The 23,407-nt window shown below is 43.5% G+C and overlaps 1 protein-coding gene across 1 annotated transcript in view; it reads left to right on the top strand.

Moving 5' to 3' along the window:
* Positions 1 to 17,006: 17,006 nt before the first annotated feature.
* Positions 17,007 to 23,407, top strand: part of INSR (insulin receptor) — a 136,876-nt gene continuing 130,475 nt past the window's right edge. The window contains 1 exon segment of the mRNA XM_057540888.1: positions 17,007 to 17,557. Within this exon segment, the coding sequence (XP_057396871.1) occupies positions 17,458 to 17,557 (100 nt within the window). The 5' untranslated portion in view covers positions 17,007 to 17,457.

Genomic DNA, 23,407 nt, shown 5'->3' on the forward strand with positions numbered 1-23,407 from the left:
CTGACCTCTGGGGAGGAAAGAGAGGCTGGAGGTTGAGTCAGTCACCAGTGGGCAATAATGTAATCAATCATGCCTATGTAATGACGCCTCCATAGACACCAAAAAGGATGGGGGTCTGAGAGCTTCCGAGTTGGTGAACACGTGGAGGTGCTGGGAGGGTGGTGCTGCTGGAGAGGTCATGGAAGCTCCGCCCCCTCCCCCATGGCTTGCCCTCCCCCATGGCTTGCCCTCCCCCATGGCTTGCCCTCCCCCATGGCTTGCCCCATGGCTTACATTTTACATCTCTTCCATCCGGCTGCTCCTAAGTTACTTCTTTTTTCTTTCTTTCTTTCTTTTTTTTTCTGTATTCAGTAATAGATATATTAAAAAAATTTTTCTCAGTGCACAGTTTCAAATCTTAAAAATAAAAAATAACTTTGGCCCTATTCTGAGACATATTGTGAGTTGACATAAAACTTGCCTTTGTTACGAATGTTGGTAGGCTAAAGTTCAATGAAGAAAATTTTAGAATGGTTAAGAGAGAATTATCTAGAATTCATTATCTTTTTTTTCTCAAAGAAAGAAAACTAAAATGTATGCAGGTAATTATATAAATTTCACATTTTGACTGGGTAGGCAAGACACAAGAAGAAAACTTACACCCCTATATTAATCCGGTTCTAACTTTTCTTTTTTTTTTCTGTTTCTTTTTTTAAATTAATTTTTATTGGAGTATAATTGCTTTACAATGTTGTGTTAGTTTCTGCTGTACATCAAAGTGAATCAGCTATACGTATACATATATCCCCTCTTTTTTGGATTTCCTTCCCATTTAGGTCATCACAGAGCATTAAGTAGAGTTCCCGGTGCTATACAGTAGGTTCTCATTAGTTACCTATTTTATATATAATAGTGTGTATATGTCAGTCCCAATCTCCCAGTTCATCACCCCCCCCCCCCCGAGTTATCTCCTTTTATAATAAACTAGTAATCTAGTAAGTAAACTGTTTCTCTGAGTTCTGTGAGGGGCTCCAGCAAATTAATCGAACCTAAGGAGGGGGTCGTGGGAACCTCCTATTTATACACTGATGGGTCAAAAGCACAAGTGACAACCTGGACTTGCAATTGGCATCTGAAGTTGGGGGTGGGGGCAGTTTTGTAGGACTGAGCCCTTAACCTATGGAATCTGCCGCCATCTCCAGGTAGACAGAACTGAGCTGAATTTAGGACATCCAGCTGCTGTGGGAGAATTGATCGCAGAAAAATCTTTGGGATAAGTGTCAGAATCATACATATGTATATATCAGCCTTGGCTATACTTGTGAGCTGTGTGCACTCAGGCAACTCATAATGTTCTGATGTTCCCAGCCTTAATCCCTGATGGAATCTCTTGGCTGCTGTGTTTGAGATTCTTAGCTAATATGGTGTTGAAGCAATGATCTGATTTATAGAGGCAAGCGGATTCTAGATTGCCACCCCCTCCACCCCACAGAAGTGAATGCCTTCTGGGATTCGCATCTTTGTGTAAGCCTCTCCTTTGAGTGGGAGTTGGGTCTGTGACTTGCTTCTCACCAATAGAACATTGCAAAAGTGACAGGATGCTTGTGATTATGTGCTCAAGATTATGTGATGTTAGGATGATATGATACTGTCTTCTGCTAGCAGTCTCTCTCTCTCTCTCTCTCTCTCTCTCTCGACCTTGATGGCTTTGAATAAGCAAGCTGCTAAGTTGTGAGCTGCCCTAGGACCATACGGCACGAAACAGAAAATGTCCCCTGTCCACCAGCCAGCAAGAAACTAAGTCAATTATTCCAACAATCTGAACAAATTTTAGGGGCTTGGAGGCTATTGTCCATGGAGATGGTGAGGGCAGGGGAGAAGGAAAACTACTGAAAACTTGTGCCCACTTGTTTTTTAAGGAAATTACTGTTTATTCACAGCTCACCAATGCAGTTCTTAGAGCATGGGCTCAGATGGACTTGTCTCATGAAATTGATGACTTGGGGCAGAAAACATACCATCTATCACTTTGGATTTTTTGTGAAGACAACATCTGTCCAAAGGTTGACTCTGTATCTGACACATAGTAGGTGATTTATGAATAAAAAACTCACAAGATGAGCTTACGAGACCAAGCTTCATGGAAGGTCATACTGGCTTCTTGTTTTTTATTGTAACACTGTAAAAAAAATTATACATGTATATTTATTGTGAAAAAATCCAAGTGCAGATAGAAGGAATAACATAAAAGCCAGTTGTGATTTTATGTTAACATTTTGGCATACATGTCCAGAGTTCTTATCTATGTCTGTATAATGAATGTTTAAACAGTCTTAAAAAACTCATTTTTTAAAATCATTTTGGATTTACAGAAAAATGGTAAAAGCAGTACAGAGAGTTTCCATATATCCTGTACCCAGCTTCTCCTAAAGTTACCATCTTATACAGCTATGGTACTTCTATCAAAACCAAGAAATTGGCATTGGTACATTACTATTAACTAAACTACAAACATTATTCGGATTTCATCAGTTTTTCCACTAATGTCCGTTTTCTGTTCCAGGAATCAATCCAGGACCCATATGGATATTCCACAGTCTACTGTGTCAGTCCTCGGTTATTATACAGTTAGATTTTTCTAAATGATTCATTTTTATGTATTATGCTATGACAACCATCCGTATACACAATTCTTTGCATATACTCTTCCTTAAGATAATTCTTTTTAAAATTTTAGGTTTATTGAGGTATTGTTTACATACAGTAAGATTCTCCCAGTTCAGTCTATAATTTTATAGGTTTTGACAAATACCTGCAGAATGTTCTATCATCTGCCCAAATTCCTGCAGGCTCTTTTGTATTCAACTTCTTCCCTCCACCCGTGTCCCTGGAAACCACTGCTCTGATGTCTGTTACTACAGTTGTGCTTTTTCCAGAATGTTGTATAAATGGAAGTATGCAATATTTAGCTTTTTGAGCCTGGAGTCTTTCACTCAGAAGAATGAATCTGAGATTTATTCCTATAGTTGTGTGTTTGTCATTTGTTCCTTTTTGTTGTTGAGAAGTAGTCTAGTGTGTGGATTGTGCCAGTTTGTTTATCCTGTGGGGGGACATTTGGGTTGTTTCCAGTTTCTGGCAACTATAAATAAAGCTACTATAGTATCCAGTGTATACTGTGTATACACAGTAGAATACATAAGGTTTTTTTTTTGTCTTGCCAAACTGATTGGCAAATACCGCATCTCATTTTAATTTGTAAAATTTTGATACTTAATGAAGTTGAGCATTTTTTATGTGTCTCTTGGCCATGAGTCTTTCATCTTTTCCTTATTGATTTCTAAGATTTCTTACATATAAAATAATCCACTGGCAAATATGTTTCAAATAGCCTTTTCTAGTTTTTCCTTTCTTTTTTAACTTTTTGAAAATGGTTTTGACCCCCAGAATTAAAAAAATTTTATCTAGTCAAATTTCTCAGTCTTTTCCTTTATTCTCGATACCTTTGGTAAATATTCATCTTGTATTTTCTTCTAGTGGTGTGTTACTGCAATTTTTTTTTTTTTTTTTTTTTTTTTTTTACATTTTACTTCTCTATCCATCTGGAATTTATTTGGTTGTGAGGGTTGAAATGAAGGTCAAATGTAACTTTTTTTCCCAAAAGTTTAGTCAGTTGTCCCAGATCCATTTTATTGAATAAGTAGCTGTTTGCCTTCTGATTTGAAGTTCCTCATTTATAAATACGAAATAATTATCTATATTTGGGTCTGTTTAAGGATCTTCTTTTTTTTCTATAAATCTTTTTATTTTGTTTTCTGTGCCATAGTAGTTCTTCATAATATTCTTCCCATTAAGGAATATTTATTTGTTTCATTTTTTATATTCCTTAAGATTTTAATGATTTCACTCACATTTATTCACATTAAATTTTTAATGATTTCATTCACATTTCATATATATATATTGGGTTGCTATTATAAAATGAGTCATTTCCCCATTATATTATTTGATAATTGCTGGTCTATAGGAAAGTGATTAGTATTTGTGTATTTTTTTCTACCCTGTTGCCTTCCCAACTTCCAGTTAACTCGAATAGTTTTTCAGCTAGATTTTCTAGGGCAAATAAGGCTATTACCTGTAAATAAAGATGATTTGATCTCCTTTTCTCTTGATATTTATTTTTTCTTGTTTTATTGTTATGGTTAGAACATCCAAATGTTAACTAATAATGGCAACATAGTCTTTCCTTAATTGTGACAAGAAAGCTTGTGTTTCTCTGTTAATCATAATAGACTGGTTGAGATAAAATAATTTGTTATTAGGAAAGTGTTATTTTTTCATATTTAACAATTAATAGCTTATGGTTACCAAAGGGGAAAGGTTGGGGGGGGGGGAGGGATAAATTAGGAGCTTGGGATTAACATATATACACTACTATATATAAAATAGATAATCAACAAGGATCTACTGTATAGCACAGGGAACTCTACTCAATATTCTGTAATAACCTAAATGGGAAAAGACTTTGAAAAAGAATAGCTATATGTATAACTAATAGTATAACTGACTCACTTTGCTGTACCCCTGAAACTAACACAACATTGTGAATCAACCATACTCCAATGAAGAAAAAAAAAAACAACTTTCACACACAAAAACACAGTAGCAATAACTACCATTTACTAGGTTCTTACTATTTGCTTATCACTTTTCTACGTGTTTTATAGGATTGTTTCATTTAATTCTTTCAGTCCTCAGAGGTAGGTACTATTCTTATTCCCATTTTCACAGGAGGAAACTTAGGTTCAGAGAACCCAAGAAAAAACAGCCAATGGAAGAATCAAGGTTTAAAAACAGAGAATAGAACTTCTGCCTGTGTGTTTCACTGTATGCTAAAATGCCTTCCTGGACAATAAAAACGTCCTTGCATTACTAAACTTTTATATGAGGAATGCATCAAGATTTTACCAAATAACTTTCTGACTTCTCTGGAAATGAACATCTACTATCGTTTCTTTCACTTACCGATAGTGAATTTTATTTAAAAGAATTTTCAATGTTCAGTAGAGTGCTGGTAAATGGGTGGAAAATTTCAGAAGCACTTGCCAACTTCTGTGGTGTAAAGACTCTTCCCACGGATGATTTCAAACTACCAACGTGATATCGCTGAATGAGGAGATGGAGAAATGCACCCTGATGCTTCCTGTGACCCAACTGCCAACATAGATTCATCCTTGCATTCCTGGCATAAACCTCTAAGGTCACGGCAAATTACTGTTTTTACACACACACACACACATATGCAATAGAGTGCATATACTAAATTGTCACTTAACACCCCTAGTGGGTTGTAGGAGACCTTGTAATCAAGCACATTAATATTTCAGCAGCAAAGATGCATGAATATTCACATTCTGTGTCATAAATACTATAAAGAGGCTCACATCACCTTGGCTCAAGTTGGCTATCAACTTAGTTTTGATGCCAAACTTACCAAAAAAACAATGCACATTGCAGAACATTTTGGTTTTTCAGAATTATGGATAAGAGTCTGTGAACCTGGGTCGTATTTAGTACTTTTCCTCTTTATTTTTATTTTAATTTTATTTTTTTGATGAGCTTAGTCTTTAAACATTTTTTCCTAGGTTGTCAGGTTTTGTATCAGGGTTGGGCTGTTTACAGAATGATTAGGAAATTTTCCATCTAGCTTAGAAATCTTTACCTATTTCTTGACCTTTTGAAGATTGAACTTTTGAAGGTTGAATGGTGAAAGCATTTGAGATTTGACCTTTTGGCGAGGGCTTATTTTTGATAATATCTTTAGGTTTTTTTCCTATCGCTTTTTTTTATTCATTCAGGTGTTTTACTCCTTCTTGAGTTAATGCTGGTAATGTATGTATTTGTAGAAAGCTCAGTTTTACTGAGATCTTCAAATTTCTCAGCTTAGAGTTGTATGTCATATTCTTTTACTAAAAAAACCCCTCTATATCTGGTTTTAGATAATTGTATTTGTTTTCTTTTTCTGTTTCTTGAATAAATGGGCTAGAGATACGGCTCTTCAGTTCCTGAATTCCTTTCTTTATTCTAGTGCTTTTATGTGTTCTCACTGATGAAGATCTACTCTGTCACTCATTACAAATTCCTTCCTCTGTTTCTCTCTTTCTGACTTATTGAATTAAATGCTTCAGCAGTTCATTTATTTCCACAGTAGCACAGTGGAGGGAGGTATTCATCTCATGATGTGGAGGAGAGAGGAGAGTCAGGGAAAGTATACTTTAAGTTGGGCTTTGACAGATGAATAGGAGTTTTCTAGAAGGAGAAGAGGTTCTTTCCATTTGAGACACCAGCCACAGAGGAGTGAAAGACCAGTTGTGTTCTAGAATTGATCATTGGCAAGGTGCAGTTGAATGGACAAATAAATGGCATTTGCAATAATTTATTTATTAAGTTTATCATATAACATAATGAATTAATATATTTATGATATACTATAATATATTAATATATTTATTTGTGTGATTATTTGATTCAACTGGAAGCTCCACGAAGGCAGAGACCACTGTTTTCTAGTACCAACTTGAGGAACTGGTCCAACGTGGGGATCCACAAATATTTATGGAGGAAACAATTCCTAGGATGCCTGCTGTGTGCCAAACCTCGTTCCAGATGTGGGCGACACAGCAGTGAACACAGCCTATCTGTAGCTGATGGATGGTGCTGAAAGACCTCCGATGGCTGGAACATAGGGAGCCAGAGTGAGTGTGATGGGAGGTCAGCAGGGGGCCCCACGAGTGGCCTTGCCGGTCCTGTGGAGTCCTGGGAGGGACACCACATAAAGAACGGTCCCATGACTGCAGTGCTGAGAAAGGCCTCTAGGGGGCAGAAGTGGAAGCTCGGAGTTCAGGAAGGGAGCGCTTCGTAGTACCGGAAGGAGATAAAGGATACGGAAAGTAGTGACCCTCTTTGCCAGCTGTGTGTGCAGGAGAACTACTCTGGACTAAATGCATCTCATTGTTTTTACCTTTAGTGGCTTTGTTGACGTATAACTGGCAAACAATAAACCGCACATATTTAAAGTAAAAAATTTGATGAGTTCTGACATGCAGCCATCATCATAATGAAGATAATGGGCATACATAGACTCAAATGAATAAATGATACCCATACATTTTGCCAAAATGGAATTGTACGATGCATAATTTTTGCAACTTTTAAAAAAAACATAGTAATAGATAGCGTTCGTCTTTCCATGTCATTACCTGGAAAACAAGATTTATCATGTTACTTTTATTATTTATTTATTTATTTAGGCTGCGCTGGGTCTTAGTTGCGGCATGCATGCGGGATCTAGTTCCCTGACCAGGGATCGAACCCGGGCCCCCTGAGTCTTACCCACTGGACCACCAGGGAAGTCCCACTACTTTTTTTTTTTTTTTTTAACATCTTTATTGGAGTATAACTGCTTTAGATTGTTGTGTTAGTTTCTGCTGTATAACAAAGTGAATCAGCTATACATATACTTATATCCCTATATCCCCTCCCTCTTGTGTCTCCCTCCCACCCTCCCTATCCCACCCCTCTAGGTGGTCACAAAGCACCGAGCTGATCTCCCTGTGCTGTGCGACTGCTTCCCACTAGCTATCTATTTTACACTTAGTAGTGTATATATGTCAATGCCACGCTCTCACTTCATCCCAGATTCCACTGCTTTAAAGAGGGTATAATGTTCCACAGCAGGACTTGGCAAATTTTTCTTTAAGGGAAGGAGAGTAAATATTAAGGCATTATGGACCAAATGGTCTCTGTCGCAATTAAAACCCTTCTGCTTTAGCACAAAAACAGTCACAGACAGTATAAAAGATGAATGAGCATGACTGTGCCCATAAAACCTTGTACAAAAACCAACCCTGGTTCTATGACTTGAATCTTGTTTAGTGTTTATTTACCTAGTCCCCTGCTGATGGACAGTTGGGTTGTTCCTTCCCTCCCCCTGCCTTTCAAGGGATGCTACTGCAAACATGTGCAGAGATCCTAGGGATGGCACAAGATGGAAGGGGGTTACATCCCTGAATCGTCATCCATGAACCCAGAGTACCCATTTTACAGATGCGGAAACTGAGGCCTAGAAATAAACAGTCACATACATGAGCAAGGAAGAACGAAAACATTAGAGTTTATTTGTTATAGCAGCTGGCACTATCCTAATACAGTGGTTCTCACCTGGTGGTCATTTTGCCTCCCAGGGAACATTTGGCCATGTCTGGTGACATTGTTGACAACTGGAAAGGAGAGTGCGGCTGACGTCTGGTGGGTGGAGGCCAGGGATGCTGCTAAACATCCTACAATGCACAGGACAGCCCCTATGCACGGAATTATCCTGCCCAAAATGTCAACAGAAAACCTCTCCTAACTGAATGAACACCCCCCTTGGAATCATTTTATTTCTTTTTTTTCCTGTGCCCTTGAACATAGTCACATTTCTCAGCCAAGGAGAGAGAAGTGTCTTTCCATTTAGGGCAGGGCAGTCTGGGTGTGTGGGAACTTACTCAGAATGGAGTTGGGTTTTCAGTCTCTGCTTATTTGGGGCTTGCCTGATGGATAGAAGGAGGATGTGACTTCAAAACTGACCTTTGGGTTCTCCTGGGATGGGAACATGCCTTGAGGTCTCAGATGGACCCACTCCTTGGACTCAGAGGTCGGGCCACTTGGAGAACAGCTGAGGCTGAGTTCTAGGAGTTTTCTTGGCTGTTGGTAATCTGGTATGCGCTGGTGGGAGATGGTTATTTTATTACTGGGACCGTTTATGATGGTCCATTTTCCAATGCAGTTTACAGAAGGCTCCATTTTGGTTTTTGCTGATGGTCTCGAGAAAGAATCCTTGGCTGGTGTTGGCTGAACATTTGCTATATGCCAGGCTCTGTGTGAAGTGCATGGCCTGTACCAACTCATTTAATCCCCATGATGACCTAGGAGTTGGATCTGAAGTCCTCATGATGAGCTATGAGACTCTGGGGTATCACTCCTTACCTGTCTGATATCTCTGCTCACTTGCTCACTCAGCTTCAGCCCCACCAGCCTCCCTCTGTTCCTCCAACATGCCAGGCATCATCCTGCCTCAGGGCCTTTGCACAGGCTGTGCCTTCTTCCTTGTATGCCTTTCCTCCACGAGGAGGAAAGCACGAGATTTGCCGCCACTCCCTTCTGATCTCTGCTCAAATGTTGTCATACCAGAGAAGGGCTCCTATTGAAAATTTCACCTATTTCTCACCCACTGGTAACTTCTATCCCAGTTTCATTTTTCTCCACAGCGTACATCCCAGTCCGACTGAGTCTGTATATGTCAGTCACATATTTTGCTTATTGTGTGTTTCCCTCCACTGCTGTATGAGAAAAAGGGAGTTTTAATGGCTCTAGTTTCGCCTCTAGATCCCCAGTCTCGGCCCACAGTAGGAGCTCAATATTTGCAGAATGAAGGTACAAGGTAGGTGCCGTTTTAAAGATGAGGCTATTGCACAGTTGAGGTCCAGAGACATGAAGGGACTTGTCCAAGATTGCACTCAAATAAGTGGCACAGTGGACTTGAACGGTGCCCTCAAAACATCCCTCCCCCATGCTTTCCATTTTATTTTATTTATTTTTTAAAATTTATTTTATTTAAGTATAGTTGATCTACAATGTTGTGTTAATTTCTGCTGTACAGCTAAGTGATTCAGTTATACATAAACATATATTCATTCTTTTTCAGATTCTTTTCCATTATGGTTTATCACAGGATACTGAATACAGTTCCCTGTGCTATACAGTGGGACGTTGTTGTTTATCCATCCTATATATAATAGTTTACATTTGCTAATTTCAAATTCCCAATCCATCCCTCCCCCACCCCCACCCCCACCCCCACCCCCACCCCCCTCCACCTTGGCAACCACAAGTCTGTTCTCTATGTCTGGGAGTCGGTTTCTGTTTTGTAGGTACGTTCACTTGTGTCATATTTTAGATTCCACCTATAAGTGGTATCATATGGTATTTGTCTTTCTCTTTCTGGCTTACTTCACTTAGTATGATAATCTCTAGGTCCATCCATGTTGCTGCAAATGGCATTATTTCATTTTTTAAAGTAAATTTATTTTATTTTATTTATTTTTGGCTGCGTTGTATCTTTGTTGCTGCCCACGGGTTTTCTCTAGTTGCAGCGAGCAGGGCTACTCTTTGTTGCCGTGCGGGGGCCTCTCATTGCGGTGGATTCTCTTGTTGCGGAGCACGGGCTCTAGGCACACGGGTTCAGTAGTTGTGGCTTGCGGGCTCTAGAGCGGAGGCTCAGTAGTTGTGGCGCATGGCCCTAGTTGCTCCGCGGCATGTGGGATCTTCCCAGACCAGGGCTCGAACCCGTGTCCCCTGCATTGGCAGGTGAATTCTTAACCACTGCGCCACCAGGGAAGTCCATCACCCTATATTCTTTTAGATACAGATTTTGATTTAAATTGGATCTGTAAATTATTTTCTTGGAGGGGGAGGGGTGGCCCTTAGACAACACTCCGTTTTCTTGTCCAGAAATAAGGCATATTTATTTATTTATTCAAGTCTTATTTTATGTCCCCTTTAAAAGTACTATAGTTTTTAAAAAAATATGGGTCAGAGCTATTGCTGTTAAAATTTTTCCTCTGTATTTTATTTTATTTCACTTCGTAGATATGATGATGCTATTCTGAAAAAAGTCTCCGTCTTATGCTGATTTTTGAAAAGGGAATGCACATACATGGTTAAAACAATCCGAACAGATAAAAAAGGATTACCAGCTCCTGCGTCTTCTTTGAGAGATATTTCCTGAGAGATCATTCACATCTGTGAATGTGTATATGCTAATTTGTGTTGCTGTAGTCCACTCCTCTTTTAAAATGCAAATGATAGCACTCCATTTACACTATTCTTCACTTAATTCTTTCTGTGTAATAATATGTATCTTGAAAAAAAAATAATAATATGTATCTTGGAGATTTTGTCATCTCTGTACCTGTGGATTTAACTCATTGTTTTCTAAAAAGGTCACAGAACCCCACTGAATATTTTTCCATTATTATATTTATGTTAGAAAACAGTTATTTTATTTTACTTTATTTTTAATCGAAGTATAGTTGATTTACAATGTTGTGTTCCTTTCTGCTGTACAGCACAGTGATTCAGTTAAACATATATATACATTCTTTTTCATATTCTTTTCCATTATGGTTTATCACAGGATATTGAATATTGTTCCTTGTGCTATACAGTAGAACCTTGTTGTTTACCCATTCTATATATAATAGCTTGCATGTCCTAACCCCAAACTCCCACTCTATCCCTCCCCCTTGGCAACCACATGTCTGTTCTCTATGTCTGTGAGTCTGGGAAACAGTTTCCTTTCAATTATAATTTTTATGTATATATTTTCCCATCTAGATTTGGGTAACTGTCACTCTAAGCCAGCGGAAAAGAGTCCTGGACATTGCAACAATGAAAGGAAATGTTTCTGAGAAATAAAAATATTTTACATGAGTTTCATCCCGTCTTTCATCTTTCTTGAAAACTACATTGGGAGGAGGGGCAAACACCACAGTGTTAATCCTTTTAGATTTAGTTGGCAGTACTTCCTTAATGTTTTTGTCTTATTCAGGTACAAATAGTTCGTCTCGGAAGCTTATCCATCTCCTAAGCATTTTATTTGCCAGGTCCAGTCACAATCTAAATTCTCTGAAACTGGTTAAGATGAAGCCTCAGTTTGGACAATGGCCCCAAAAGCATCAGAAACCAGGAGAAGCCCAACGCTCAAAAATTTCCATGGGTTGCAACTCAGCCATGCTGCACATTTCAGAAAGTGTGGTTTCAAGTGTAGGTGCAAAATGGGATCATGGAATGGGTCTGAAGATTCAAGATCCATATCCACATCTATTGATAATGGGATGTCATTTAGCTATAAAAAAGAATGACGCACTACTCCATGCTACAATACGGATGAACCTTGAAAACATTATGCTAAGTAGTGAAAGTCACAAGGTCACATAATATATGATCCCACTTATAGGAAATGTCCAGGATAGGCAAATCCGTAGAGACAGAAAGTAGATTAGCAGTTGCCAGGGGTTGAGGGGAGGGAGAATGAAAAGTGATTGCTTAATGGGTATGGAGTTTCTGTTGGGGTGATGAAAAAAGATTTGGAACAAGATAGTGGTAAAAGTTGCACAACATTGTACTGAATGTCACTGAATTGTACACTTTAAGATGGTTTCAATGGTAAATTCTATGTTATGTGTATTTTACCACAATAAGAAAAAGCAAACGAAAACAATAGCCCAGTGTATTTGAATAAGGGTCGGAAATGAAGACTTTACAAATAACAGAGCTATGTGGAAGTGTTGAAATAAACCCCCATGAGACCAGGATGGGCAGACATCAAGCTGTGTAAGTACAGGATGTCTGTTTTCTTATACCAATTTCACACCCTGCCTTTATATTCTCAAAGTTCCCCTAAAGGAAAAATAAAACCCAGGAAAAAATATGAGAATATTATGAGTTACTATAACTTGTCAATGCAAATCATATGTGAGTGGTATCAGAGGAGAAAGAAAAGAGAGAGAAAGAACAAGGAAAATTTGAAATATTTGAATTGATGAGGCATTTTGAGGAGAATGTAGAGGTCTCCCTATTTCTTGGGGGGAAAAGTAATTTAGGGTGATTCCAGGTTGTCCTGCAATGATTATCTTTGAGAATACTTCTTTTTACACCCATGGGAGGATATTTGTGCAGCATATAATTCCCTAGAAGTGAGACCAGTGGGAAAAAGCATCAATGCAATTTACATGTTGAAAGTCTTTGCCAAACCTCCCCCCTGACACACTCCTTAGTTGAACTCATTTATACCAGTGTTGATGAGAATGTATTCTCACAAATCTTCACATTGTGTTGCCCGTTTTCCTGACAGTTGGCAAACTCAGTGAAAATGACATGTGCATGTCTCTAACTATGAAGAAGGCTGAACATCCTTTTATATGTTTGAATACCTTTGGTATTCCTTCTTTTTTTCTTTTCAGTGGTCTGTTTCTGTGAGCTGCCTATTCATGTCCTTTGCCATTTTATTTTTGCAAATAAGAGTTTGGGCTTTTTTTTCCTCACTGAAAAAATTAGTATTATTTATTATATATTATGTAACATCTTATAATGCATGCCCTTTATCTGTCACTTAAGTTGCATATATTTTTCTCACTTTTAAAAATCTGACGTTCAACTTTATGCATGGATTTTTTTTTTTTTTGCTATTCATATAACTTAATTTTTTCATAGCCAGATTTGTTATGTTTAGGTTTTATTTTATCTTATTTATTTAAATTTTATTTTTGGCTGCGTTGGGTCTTTGTGGCTGCGCGCGGACTTTCTCTAGTTGCGGCAAGGGTGGGCTACTCTTCGTTGTGGTGCGTGGGCTTCTCATTGCAGTGGCTTCTCTTGTTGCAGAGCACGGGCTCTAGGTACATGGGCTTCAGTAGTTGCAGCACTCGGGCTCAGTAGTTGCGGTGCACAGGCTTAGTTGCTCCGCGGCATGTGAGATCTTCCCGGACCAGGGCTCGAACCCGTGTCCCCTGCATTGGCAGGGGGATTTTTAACCACTGCACCACCAGTGAAGTCCCTATTTTTAGATTTTAGATTTGGGATTTGCATCTTGCTTAAAGAGATTTTCCTTACTTTGCAATTATAAAACAAAATTTCCACATTGCAGAGTCTTATGGTTTCATTTTTGAATGGCTATGGAATTCATCAAATACATTTTTAGTAGCATGGAGATGTTCTTGTACCTTCTCTCCTTGGACCTACAAATACTGTGATCTTGATGACTAGACTTCCTAGCATTGAACCATCTTTGCCCTCCTGGCCCAAGGTCCACTTAATCCTGGTATAGATGTTGTGTTCTTTCTATCTTCTGCCTGATTCTGTTGGTAAATTCTCACTGCTGTGTTTTTGCACTGTTATTCACAAGTGAAATCAGTTTGCAGTTTTTCCCCCCCTACTCCTAAATGTAATGTATTAAAGCAGGTTTCCATGACAACACAGGAGTCAGGATTTACATTTGGTTTCCTGCTTTAATGTAACAAAAAACTGCTAGATTGAGGGAGATTGTCCCGGAGGGACCTGCTAAAGGAAGACCCCAGCAGGGTGGTGGTGGGCCTCCCTTAGCCCTCCTTGATGGACAACAAAAGTAGAGTATTTGGTGTTTATATTCATGAACGATGAAAAGATCTCTCTCATTACATCATGCCTTCAAAGTATGGTGTGCTTAAATATCAGACCAAAGCCAATCTGAGAAAAACAAAGCCAAACAAAAAGTCCCAAATGGTTTTTCAAAACTTTTAATTTTGACATGATGTCAGACTTCCAGAAAAGCTGCACGAATAGTACAATCAATCCTTTTAACACAGATTTACCAATTTTATCACACTTTCTATCACATCTGCTTTGTTCTGTCTCTGTCTCATTTTTGTTTTCTGAACCATTTGAGAGTAAGTTGCAGATATTATACTCCTTAACCCCTACATACTTCATTCAGTGTGTATTTCCTAAAGCCAGGGACATTCTGTTACATCACTTCAGTACAATGATCAAAATTAATATTGATACAATACCATTGTCAAATTGACACACCCTTTTCAGTCTTCCCCAATTGCTCCAGTAATATCTTTTATTACAGAAGAAAATCCAAGAGCAACTTTGATCATTTAGTTAAGCCAGCTTTCTCCTCCATGAAGCTACTCTTTTTCCTTTCTTTTATTATTGACAAGCGTCCTGCAGAGATACTTGCAGACCGCAGAAATACTCTGTTACTTTTCAGACTTCCAACCATCACTTAGCATTCGTGATGGCTCTGGCCAAAACCAATTATTTTGGAGATTAGCAAATGGTGATTTTCTACTTCCATTCCATTGATTTTAATAAAAGGCAGAGGCTGACTTTCAACTTTTAGATGATTGTATTTTTTGGGGGGGGGCACGGTGGTTTACAAAAGAAACAATGAGTTTTCTTCGGGGAAGTGGGTGTGTCTTCATTTCCATCCAGCAAGTCACAACTACAATGATTCTCTTGACTTTATACCCAACATGGAAGTCTTGTGTCCTGAAAGATTTCCAGAGGGCATCACGTCCTCTGGAATTTCAGCAAATGCCACTGGCCTGGCATTGTTGGTGGCTTTTGGGGGCCCCTGTGGATCAGAGGGAAGCCCCCCAAAGAAGGGGAACAACATTGATCAGACCCACAATTCTTGGTACTCTGGGACTGCAGTTGCCTCTTTTCTGTTCTCCGTGGGTCGATTCTTGTCCCATTGTCCACAGTGAGATATTATTGGAAAGAAAATCTGATTGTGTTAACCTTTTGGTGTAAACCCTCTAATGCATCCCCGTTGCTTTCAGGATAAAGGTGGTGGTGGGGACAGCCCTTCATATGGCATATCAAGATTCTACCCTTTCTAGCTCAGCTTCCCCTCTTTTCTTTCTGTGCTCCAGCTACAATGCCTGATTCAGTTGTGAGAACACCGGCCTGTCCTCCTCTGGGCCTTTGCACATGCTGTTCCCTCTACCTGGAACACTTCCCTGCTGCTTCCCTGGGCTGGCTCCTCCTCATCCTCAGATTTCAGTTCAAAAATCACTTCTTCGGAGGATCCTTCAGTGTCTCCCCACCTCACCTTATAACACATCTGATGTATAATTAATGGCCTTCTCCCCCACTGGATTGTGAGGTCTACAAGGAAATGGATGGTGTGTTTATTTTGCTCCCTGCAAATCCCCATTACTTACTGCATGTTGATTCTTCCATTCAACAAATATTTATGAAGCAATGGATATGTCAGGCACTGGGTATAAAATAGTGAACAAGACAGACAAGATTTCTGCCTTCCCGGGGAGGGGCGAAGACACACAGAACTCAGAATTTCAGGTAAGGATACTGGCATGCGGTCAAGAACAGGGAGGGGAACAAAGGGAGGAAGGGATGGGGAGCGTTTGCAAAGTGTGGTCAGGGAAGGCTCATTGGAACAGAGAGGTGAAGCCAGACTCTGGAGGGATGGGAAGGCAGGAATAGGTTTGAGTTAAAAGGACAGTGGGCCCAGCTCCTGGCAAATTAATATTTGTTTTAATAGATGAGAGAAAGAACGAATGCCCTCAGACAAGAGTTGTGCTGGGTGCTTTGTCATACTTTATTTCTCCTGCAACTCCCCAAATCTGACCTGCAGGTATTGGTTACATGCATCATACAGGTGAGGCTGATCCAGAGAGAGGACTCTGGGTCTGCAGTATTGAAAACTGCGTGTGTCCACTTGTGTCATATCCAAGGTCTCCAGCGCCTGGTTTGCACTTTGGCTAGGTTCTGCACATTCTCCAAGGGGTCATTTCTCCAACTTGAACCACAGACCGCGCGGAGGGGCCCAGGCTACCAGTACATTGAGAGCACGGGGCGCGCGTGCACGTGGCTGTCCCCAGGGGCCTGGCGCTGGGCGGGGGAGCAGTCGGGGTAGGACAGGGCGCCCGCGCGCTCGAGGACCAGACTCGCTGGCGGGACTGGGACGAGGGGGAGGCGATCGCAACATTGAAGGGAGTAATAAAAAACCGAGTAACCTAGATAAACAATATTTTAATGCAATATTTTTAAAAAATCAAAATGAATTTTCCAAAGTCTCATGATGAACAAAATAGCTAAACGTTAAACACAGGATCCGTCTCTCTGGGTCGGGCATCTGGGGCGCCCCCAGACTCTGAGACGGGAGTCACGGGGCTGGAAGGGGCGCTCCGGCTGGGCAGGGATCTGTGGCGCCCCCTCGCCTAGGGCGCGTCGGGGGCCTCCAGCGCGGGGCCCAGGACAGGGACTCTGGCGGGTGGGGCGGGGCTGCGCCTCCCCCCTGCCGGTCCTCCCTCTACCCGTCTCGGGCCTCTCCCGGGCGCCGAGTCCCTTCCGAATCCGGATCCGCGCCGCCTTTTCCCGCGGCCCGCACGGGGCCCAGCTGACGGGCCGCGTTGTTTACGGGCCGAGCAGCCCTCGCTCCCGCCGCCCGCTCGCCACCCGCCTGCCCAGGTGCCCGCCCGCCTGTCCGCGCGTCCGTTTGTCCGCGCGTCCGTTTGTTCGCGCGTCCGAAGATCTGAGCCCCCGAGCGCTCGGGGCCGAGAGCCGGGAGGCAGGGGCGCAGCGCGGGGCTCGGGGCCCTGAGATCGCGGGACGGGGCCCGGGCCGCGGTGGCCCGGAGTCGGGGCCGCCTCCACCGGGCCGCGCTGCCGGATTTGCAGCGGCGGAGGCCGCGCACCCCTCCTGGGGCTGTTTCAAGGACCCTCCCGGGCGGAGGCTGCGGCCCCTGGGCCGCCCGCGTGGAAGAGAAGGACGCGCGGCCCCCAGCGCCTCTCGGGCGGCTGCTTTGGAGCATGCACCCCTCGGGCCGGCGCCGCGCGCTCTGATCCATCCGGACCCCGCGCTCCCGTAGCCATGGGCGCCGGGGGCGGGCGGGGGGCGGCGGCCGTGCCGCTGCTGGTGGCCGTTGCCGCGCTGCTGCTGGGCGCCGCGGGCCACCTGTACCCTGGAGAGGGTGAGTCTGGGGGTCCGGGAGTGGGCGGGGACCAGCGCGGTGGGGAGGGGACCCTTTGCCAGAATGGAACCCCTGCTGTGGACTGAGAGCCCTCCTCCGTGGGAGGGTGGGTGGCCGGGACTGTAGCTCCAGCCTCGCGGGGGGCGGGAAGCCGCTGACCTTGGCCTTTGCCCGCCTGGGCTCGCGGCTCCACGCTCCGCGTGCGGGCTCCGGGCTGGAGGAACCTTGCCCCAGTGCTCGCCCCTTCGCGGGCGCCTCCCCCGAGCGCTCCTCGGACCTGTGCCTGGACCTCTCCGAGCCCAACTGGCTCCGGAGACGGGCCACGCGTCCTGAGTCTCCTCCGAGAAGTGGGGTTATTGGACACTCTCGGACAGCCAAATTCCCGGGGCACAGACGGTTTGGAGCCAGAGTCGAGGGTGACGGACTGGGGAAGGGGTCCCTTGGGGGTCCCTGCTGGTAGGTGACGCTGCCCGGGGCGGGGAACTGTAGAATCCACCCCCCCCCCCCCTTTCTCGTATCTAGACCCATGGCTACCCCGACTTAAGGTCCATGTTTACACTCTTGGGTTCTGTTTCCAGATATCCGGAGGCAAACTCTAGCGCCTTGGCAACAGCGCAGTTGTAGTAGCAGAAGTAGTGTCGGCTTTAATGATTGTTGTAGTTAGTGTCACCAAATGCCACGGGCTGGTCGGTCTTATCTCTCTGGACCTTTTTTTTTTTTTTTTGATTTTTTTGATGTGGACCATTTTGAAGTCTGTATTGAATTTGTTACAATGTTGCTTCTGTTTCACGTTTTGCTTTTTTGGTCGCTAGGCATGTGGGATCTTAGCTCCCCGACCAGGGATCGAACCCCCTGCATTGGAAGGGGTAGTCTTAACCAGTGGACCGCCAGGGAAGTCCCTCTCTCTGGACCTTTTTTTTTTAAATTTTAAATTTATTTATTTATTTTATTTATTTATTTTGGCTGTGTTGGGTCTTCGTTGCTGCGCGCGGGCTTTCTCTAATTGCGGCAAGCGGGGGCTACTCTTCATTGCAGTGCGCTGGCCTCTCATTGTGGTGGTTTCTCTTGCTGCAGAGCACGGGCTCTAGGCGCGTGGGCTTCAGTAGTTGCAGCATGTGGGCTCAGTAGTTGTGGCTCACGGGCTCTAGAGCACAGGCTCAGTAGTTGTGGCGCACGGGCTTAGTTGCTCCGCGGCATGTGGGATTTTCCGGGACCAGGGATCGAACCCGTGTTCCCTGCACTGGCAGGCGGATTCTCAACCACTGCGCCACCAGGGAAGCCCCTTCTCTCTGGACCTTTGCGGAGGCCTCTCGAGGCTGATACCGTTGTTGGTCCATTTCGTAGGGAGTAAAGTGAGGCTCGGGAAGGACACATAACTCACTTGCCCCAAAGTCAGTGCCAGAGGGAAGAACGAACCTCTCCAGTGGTGCCAGGGCCCAAGGCTCTGGACTGCTGCCCACGGCCCATGTCCCCCTAATAACCTCCCTCCTCTGCCCTTTTACCTGTCAGCTCCGGGAGGTCTCTAACCTGTGGTCATTCCAGCCCCCAAAGCCTCCCTCCTGAGTGTCCCTGTGCTGGCAGCTACCAGAGGCAAATCCCAGCATCCTTCTTGGGCTTGACAGCAGGTCTTCCTGGCTGCAGGTCAAGGACGGAAGAATCGTTTAAGAGAATATAGCTGTGGTTTCCCACCATGATGGCTGAGGCCCTGCTTTCAAAATATCTGTTGGGTTACTTCTTCAGATCTCGCCATAAAAGGAGATCAGTCATGATGAGGAAGGGTTCAAGGAGGGAAGAAACCGAAGCTCCTGAGTTCCCTGACGGTGAGTGAGGGGCGTGAGAAAGCACACGCAGGCTCTGGAGTTGCCAAACCGGGTTTGCTGAGCACCTTTGCCAGTTAGGCAATGTCTCCAAGCACCCTGGTATACAGTGGGTGCTCCGTGAAGGAAGGGTGGCAGTTGGTTTAGGGTCTTGTTAAAAAGGTCCGAGACCAGTTGTTAGGCTTTGCCTCTGTGTGTACGTGCTCACCCTTGTATGTTTCCTTGCTCCTCTGTTCCTGGTAGCTTTGGTAATTAATGGTGGATTTGTGCCTGGGCTTTCAGGGGTCCGTAGGTGGATTTTCCGCTTCTTACTTGTTTACAGTTTCCACAAGGGCAGAGGTTTATGTTTCTTTGGTTCACTGCTACCTTTCCAGAGCCTAGAGCAGTCCCTGGCACCTAGTAGGTATTTGATAAATATTTGTTCTAGATTCAACTCCTATCCCAGGAGTCCAAGTCACAGCTGCTTTATTCTCCAGATAACTCCTAACTAACGAGAATATAAGCAACCGCTCAGCGGGCGCTGTTCTATACACTTTGCATAGGTAATCTCAGTTAATCCTTACCGCAATGCTCTGAGGTAAGGTTTATTGTCCTTTTGGAAGGTGAGGAACTTTGACGAGATGGCAGAGCTGAGATTAGAACCCCAGTCTGTTAATAAAAGGTTTCTGAATAAAAGGTTCTTTGGAGTCTGAGCCTCCCCACCCCAACCCCTGTGGTAAAGGTTAACAAAATACTACTGAATAGATGACACGTGATGCCCTTTGGAGGTTTGGGGAGGGGCGTGAAACTTTACAGATGGCTTATCTCCAACAGCAACCAATATGGCATTCTGGCTGGGGTGAGGGTGGGGTAGAGGGAAATCAATGGGATTTTTAAGGACTGAGGACTCAGAGATGTCACATGGTATGTGACATCCCACTTCATCCCCCCATGGAGTCTCTGTGGCTTGGCTGAAATGGGCAATGGCTTTCCCCTCCATTTCTCCTTGGGTCGAGCCACTCTGGCCCGAGATGACCCGGGGCATTGCAAAGTCAGAGAATGAAGACAAAGTGAGATTAATGACAGTGAAAACCCACAGAGTTTTGGCGGGGGTGGGGGGGGGTGGGCAGTGAGTTGGTTAGTTGAGGTTTGAGATGTTGCTTTCAGATCCCATCGGATGTTTCTCCTGTGTGTTCTCTTGTGTGCTCCGGGACCCTTAGAGCAGAACTTCCGCTCGCTGGGTCACCTCCCCGGGGTTCTTCCCAGTCTTTGCTTCCCTTCTGGTGACCCACTCCTCGCCCCTGCCCTACTTACTCATAGAGGTCATTGGGGTGAGCCCCCTGGGGTCCCCACCTCACTCCACTCCATCGTTGACTTCCTTTCTTTTTTGATTAGAGCACAACCTCTCGACTTCTGTGCTCTCGACATATGGGGTTGGATAGGTCTTGGTTGCAGGGGGCTGCCCTGTGTATTTTAAGATGTTGAGCACCATCCCTCATCTCTAGACGCCAGTAGCAATTCCCCTCTCCAAGTCGTGACCACCAAGTGTCTCCAGACATTGCCAGCTGTCCTGAGTTGAGAATTACTGCATTTGGGGAGATAACTTTTTCCTTCTCTAGGACACTTACCCACCTGGGTCCCCTGCTCTCTCCTCTCTGTTTGTTCAGGGATCTCCATCCACCCAGGAGCCTTTCTCTTTTCAGCCTATAAACACTCAATACTCCCCTGGGCCCCATTACTCACCACTTACCTCTCACCTTCCCCTGCCAAGCCTCCCCCCCAACGGGTCCTCACCGCCCTTGCTCTCTCACCTTTTCACCCACTGCTCTGCCCACGGCATCTGGCTTGTGTCTCCATCGCTTTGCCCATGGCACTAGAGAAGGTCATCCCTCACCTCCCAATTGTAGCCTCACCCCAGTTGACTTCTCTGGGTTTTGCCTCCCACTGGAAGGCACGGTCTCCTGGTGAGTTTTCACCTGTGTCCGACTTCTCCCATCCTCTCTCTTCCTTTCCTCTGTTCCTTTCCTGGACTAAGATATTAGCCCCTTCTTCATAGAGGGCTATTCCCTACTCTTGACTCTCTGTCTCACTCAGTTTTTAATTTATATGTGGTCAAAGTCTTTATCTAGAACAGGGGCCAAATCCTGCCCACCCATGCCAGTTTTTTTGTAAATAAAGTTTTATTGGCACGCAGCCATGCCCATTCGTTCATGTATCATCTGTGGCTGCTTTTGTGCTCTAAAGGCAGAGTTGAAAAGTTGTGATCGCATGGCTCCCAACAATATTTACACCTGGGCCCTTTCCAAAGTTTGCCAACTCCTGATTTAGAACAAACTCCTTGAGGATCATGATGACATATACCTCATAGCTTGTGTGGTCCCCGATACAACTTTGAATGAATCAAGTTAAATGAAACGCCCAGGGATGCTGTGTTTTCCCCTTTACAGAGCAAGCTGTAGTAAAGAAATTTATACCATTTGCTGTGCTGAATGTATGGGTTCCGATGGTGAGAAAATAACAGTGATGTTCCCTCCTTGTGTGTGTGTTTGTGTGTGTGTGTGTGTGTGTGTGATCTTTGGATTTATTTGTTTAAACAGCCTTCTTGGCCTTGAATGAGGATTCCGTGCTCTTGGCCCTGTCTCCAGTACCAAAAGAAAGTGGTATCCGCTATGAGATGTTCTCTTGAGACCCCCCCTTATGTTAATTTCTATTAAGGAACACATCGGGGTGGCTTGGTTTATGTTTTGCAACTTAAAAACCGTATTTATGGGACTTCCCTGGTGGTCCAGTGGTTAAGACTTCCCCTTCCAATGCAGGGCATGCGGGTTCGATCCCTGGTAGGGGAGCTAAGGTCCCACATGCCTCGCGGCCAAAAAACCAAAACATAAAACAGAAGCAATATTGTAAAACATTCAGTGAAGGCTTTAAAAATGGTCTACGTCAAAAAAAATCTTAAAAAAGCCGTATTTATGATTTTCAAATTAAAATAATAACAGGTAGTGCCTTCTCATTGCAAAAAAAATTATGAAAGTATAGAGAGGAAAAAACCAGAGTCCCCCTTTGTCCCTAAAACCATTGCATTTCTGTCCTGGGAAATGACTACACTATCAGTTTGGTGTGTATCTTTATTTATTTATTAAAAAAAATTTTTTTTTAACAGAAGTGTACTGGCCAATGAATTTTTTTCCCTTTTTTTTTAAAGTTTATTTTTTCTTGTGTGACTTTTTTAAAAACTAAATTTGTTTATTTTTATTTTATTTATTTTTGGCTGTGTTGGGTCTTTGTTGCTGTGCACGGGCTTTCTCTAATTGCGGCCAGCGGGGGCTACTCTTCGTCGCGGTGCGCGGGCCTCCCATTGCGGTGGCTTCTCTTGTTGTGGAGCACGGGCTCCAGGCACGCAAGCTTCAGTAGTTGTGGCGCGTGGGCTCAGTAGTTGTGGCTCTCGGGCTCTAGAGCGCAGGCTCAGTAGTTGTGGCGCATGGGCTTAGTCGCTCTGCGGCATGTGGGATCTTCCCAGACCAGGGTTCGAACCCGTGTCCCCTGTATTGGCAGGCGGATTCTTAACCATTGCGCCAACCAGGGAAGCCCGGTGCGTATCTTTAAACATTTTTATTTTTAAAATGGTCATACAGTAAAACTGACTTTTTTGGGGGGGGCACAGTTTTTGCATTTTAGCCCCTGCATAGAGTTGTGTGGCTGTCCCCACAGTCAGGATACAGAAGTGTCCCATCCATCATCACCCAGACTCCTTCTGGCCATCCCTTTATCGTTATGCCATCCCTACCTCGAACCCCTGGCAACACTGATCCTTCTCCATCCCTATAGTTTTCTCTAGACTTTAAAAAGTACTTATGTTTGTCTTTCTCTTTCTGACTTACTTCACTAAGTATGACAATCCGTAGATCCATCCATGTAGCTGCAAAGGCATTATTTTGTTCTTTTTTATGGCTGAGTAATATTCCATTGTATATATGTACAACATCTTCTTTATTCATTCCTCTGTCGATGGGCATTTAGGTTGCTTCCATGTCCTGGCTATTGTAAATAGTGTTGC

This window comes from Balaenoptera acutorostrata, chromosome 2 (assembly GCF_949987535.1).
Source record: "Balaenoptera acutorostrata chromosome 2, mBalAcu1.1, whole genome shotgun sequence".
NCBI classification, from domain to species: domain Eukaryota; kingdom Metazoa; phylum Chordata; class Mammalia; order Artiodactyla; family Balaenopteridae; genus Balaenoptera; species Balaenoptera acutorostrata.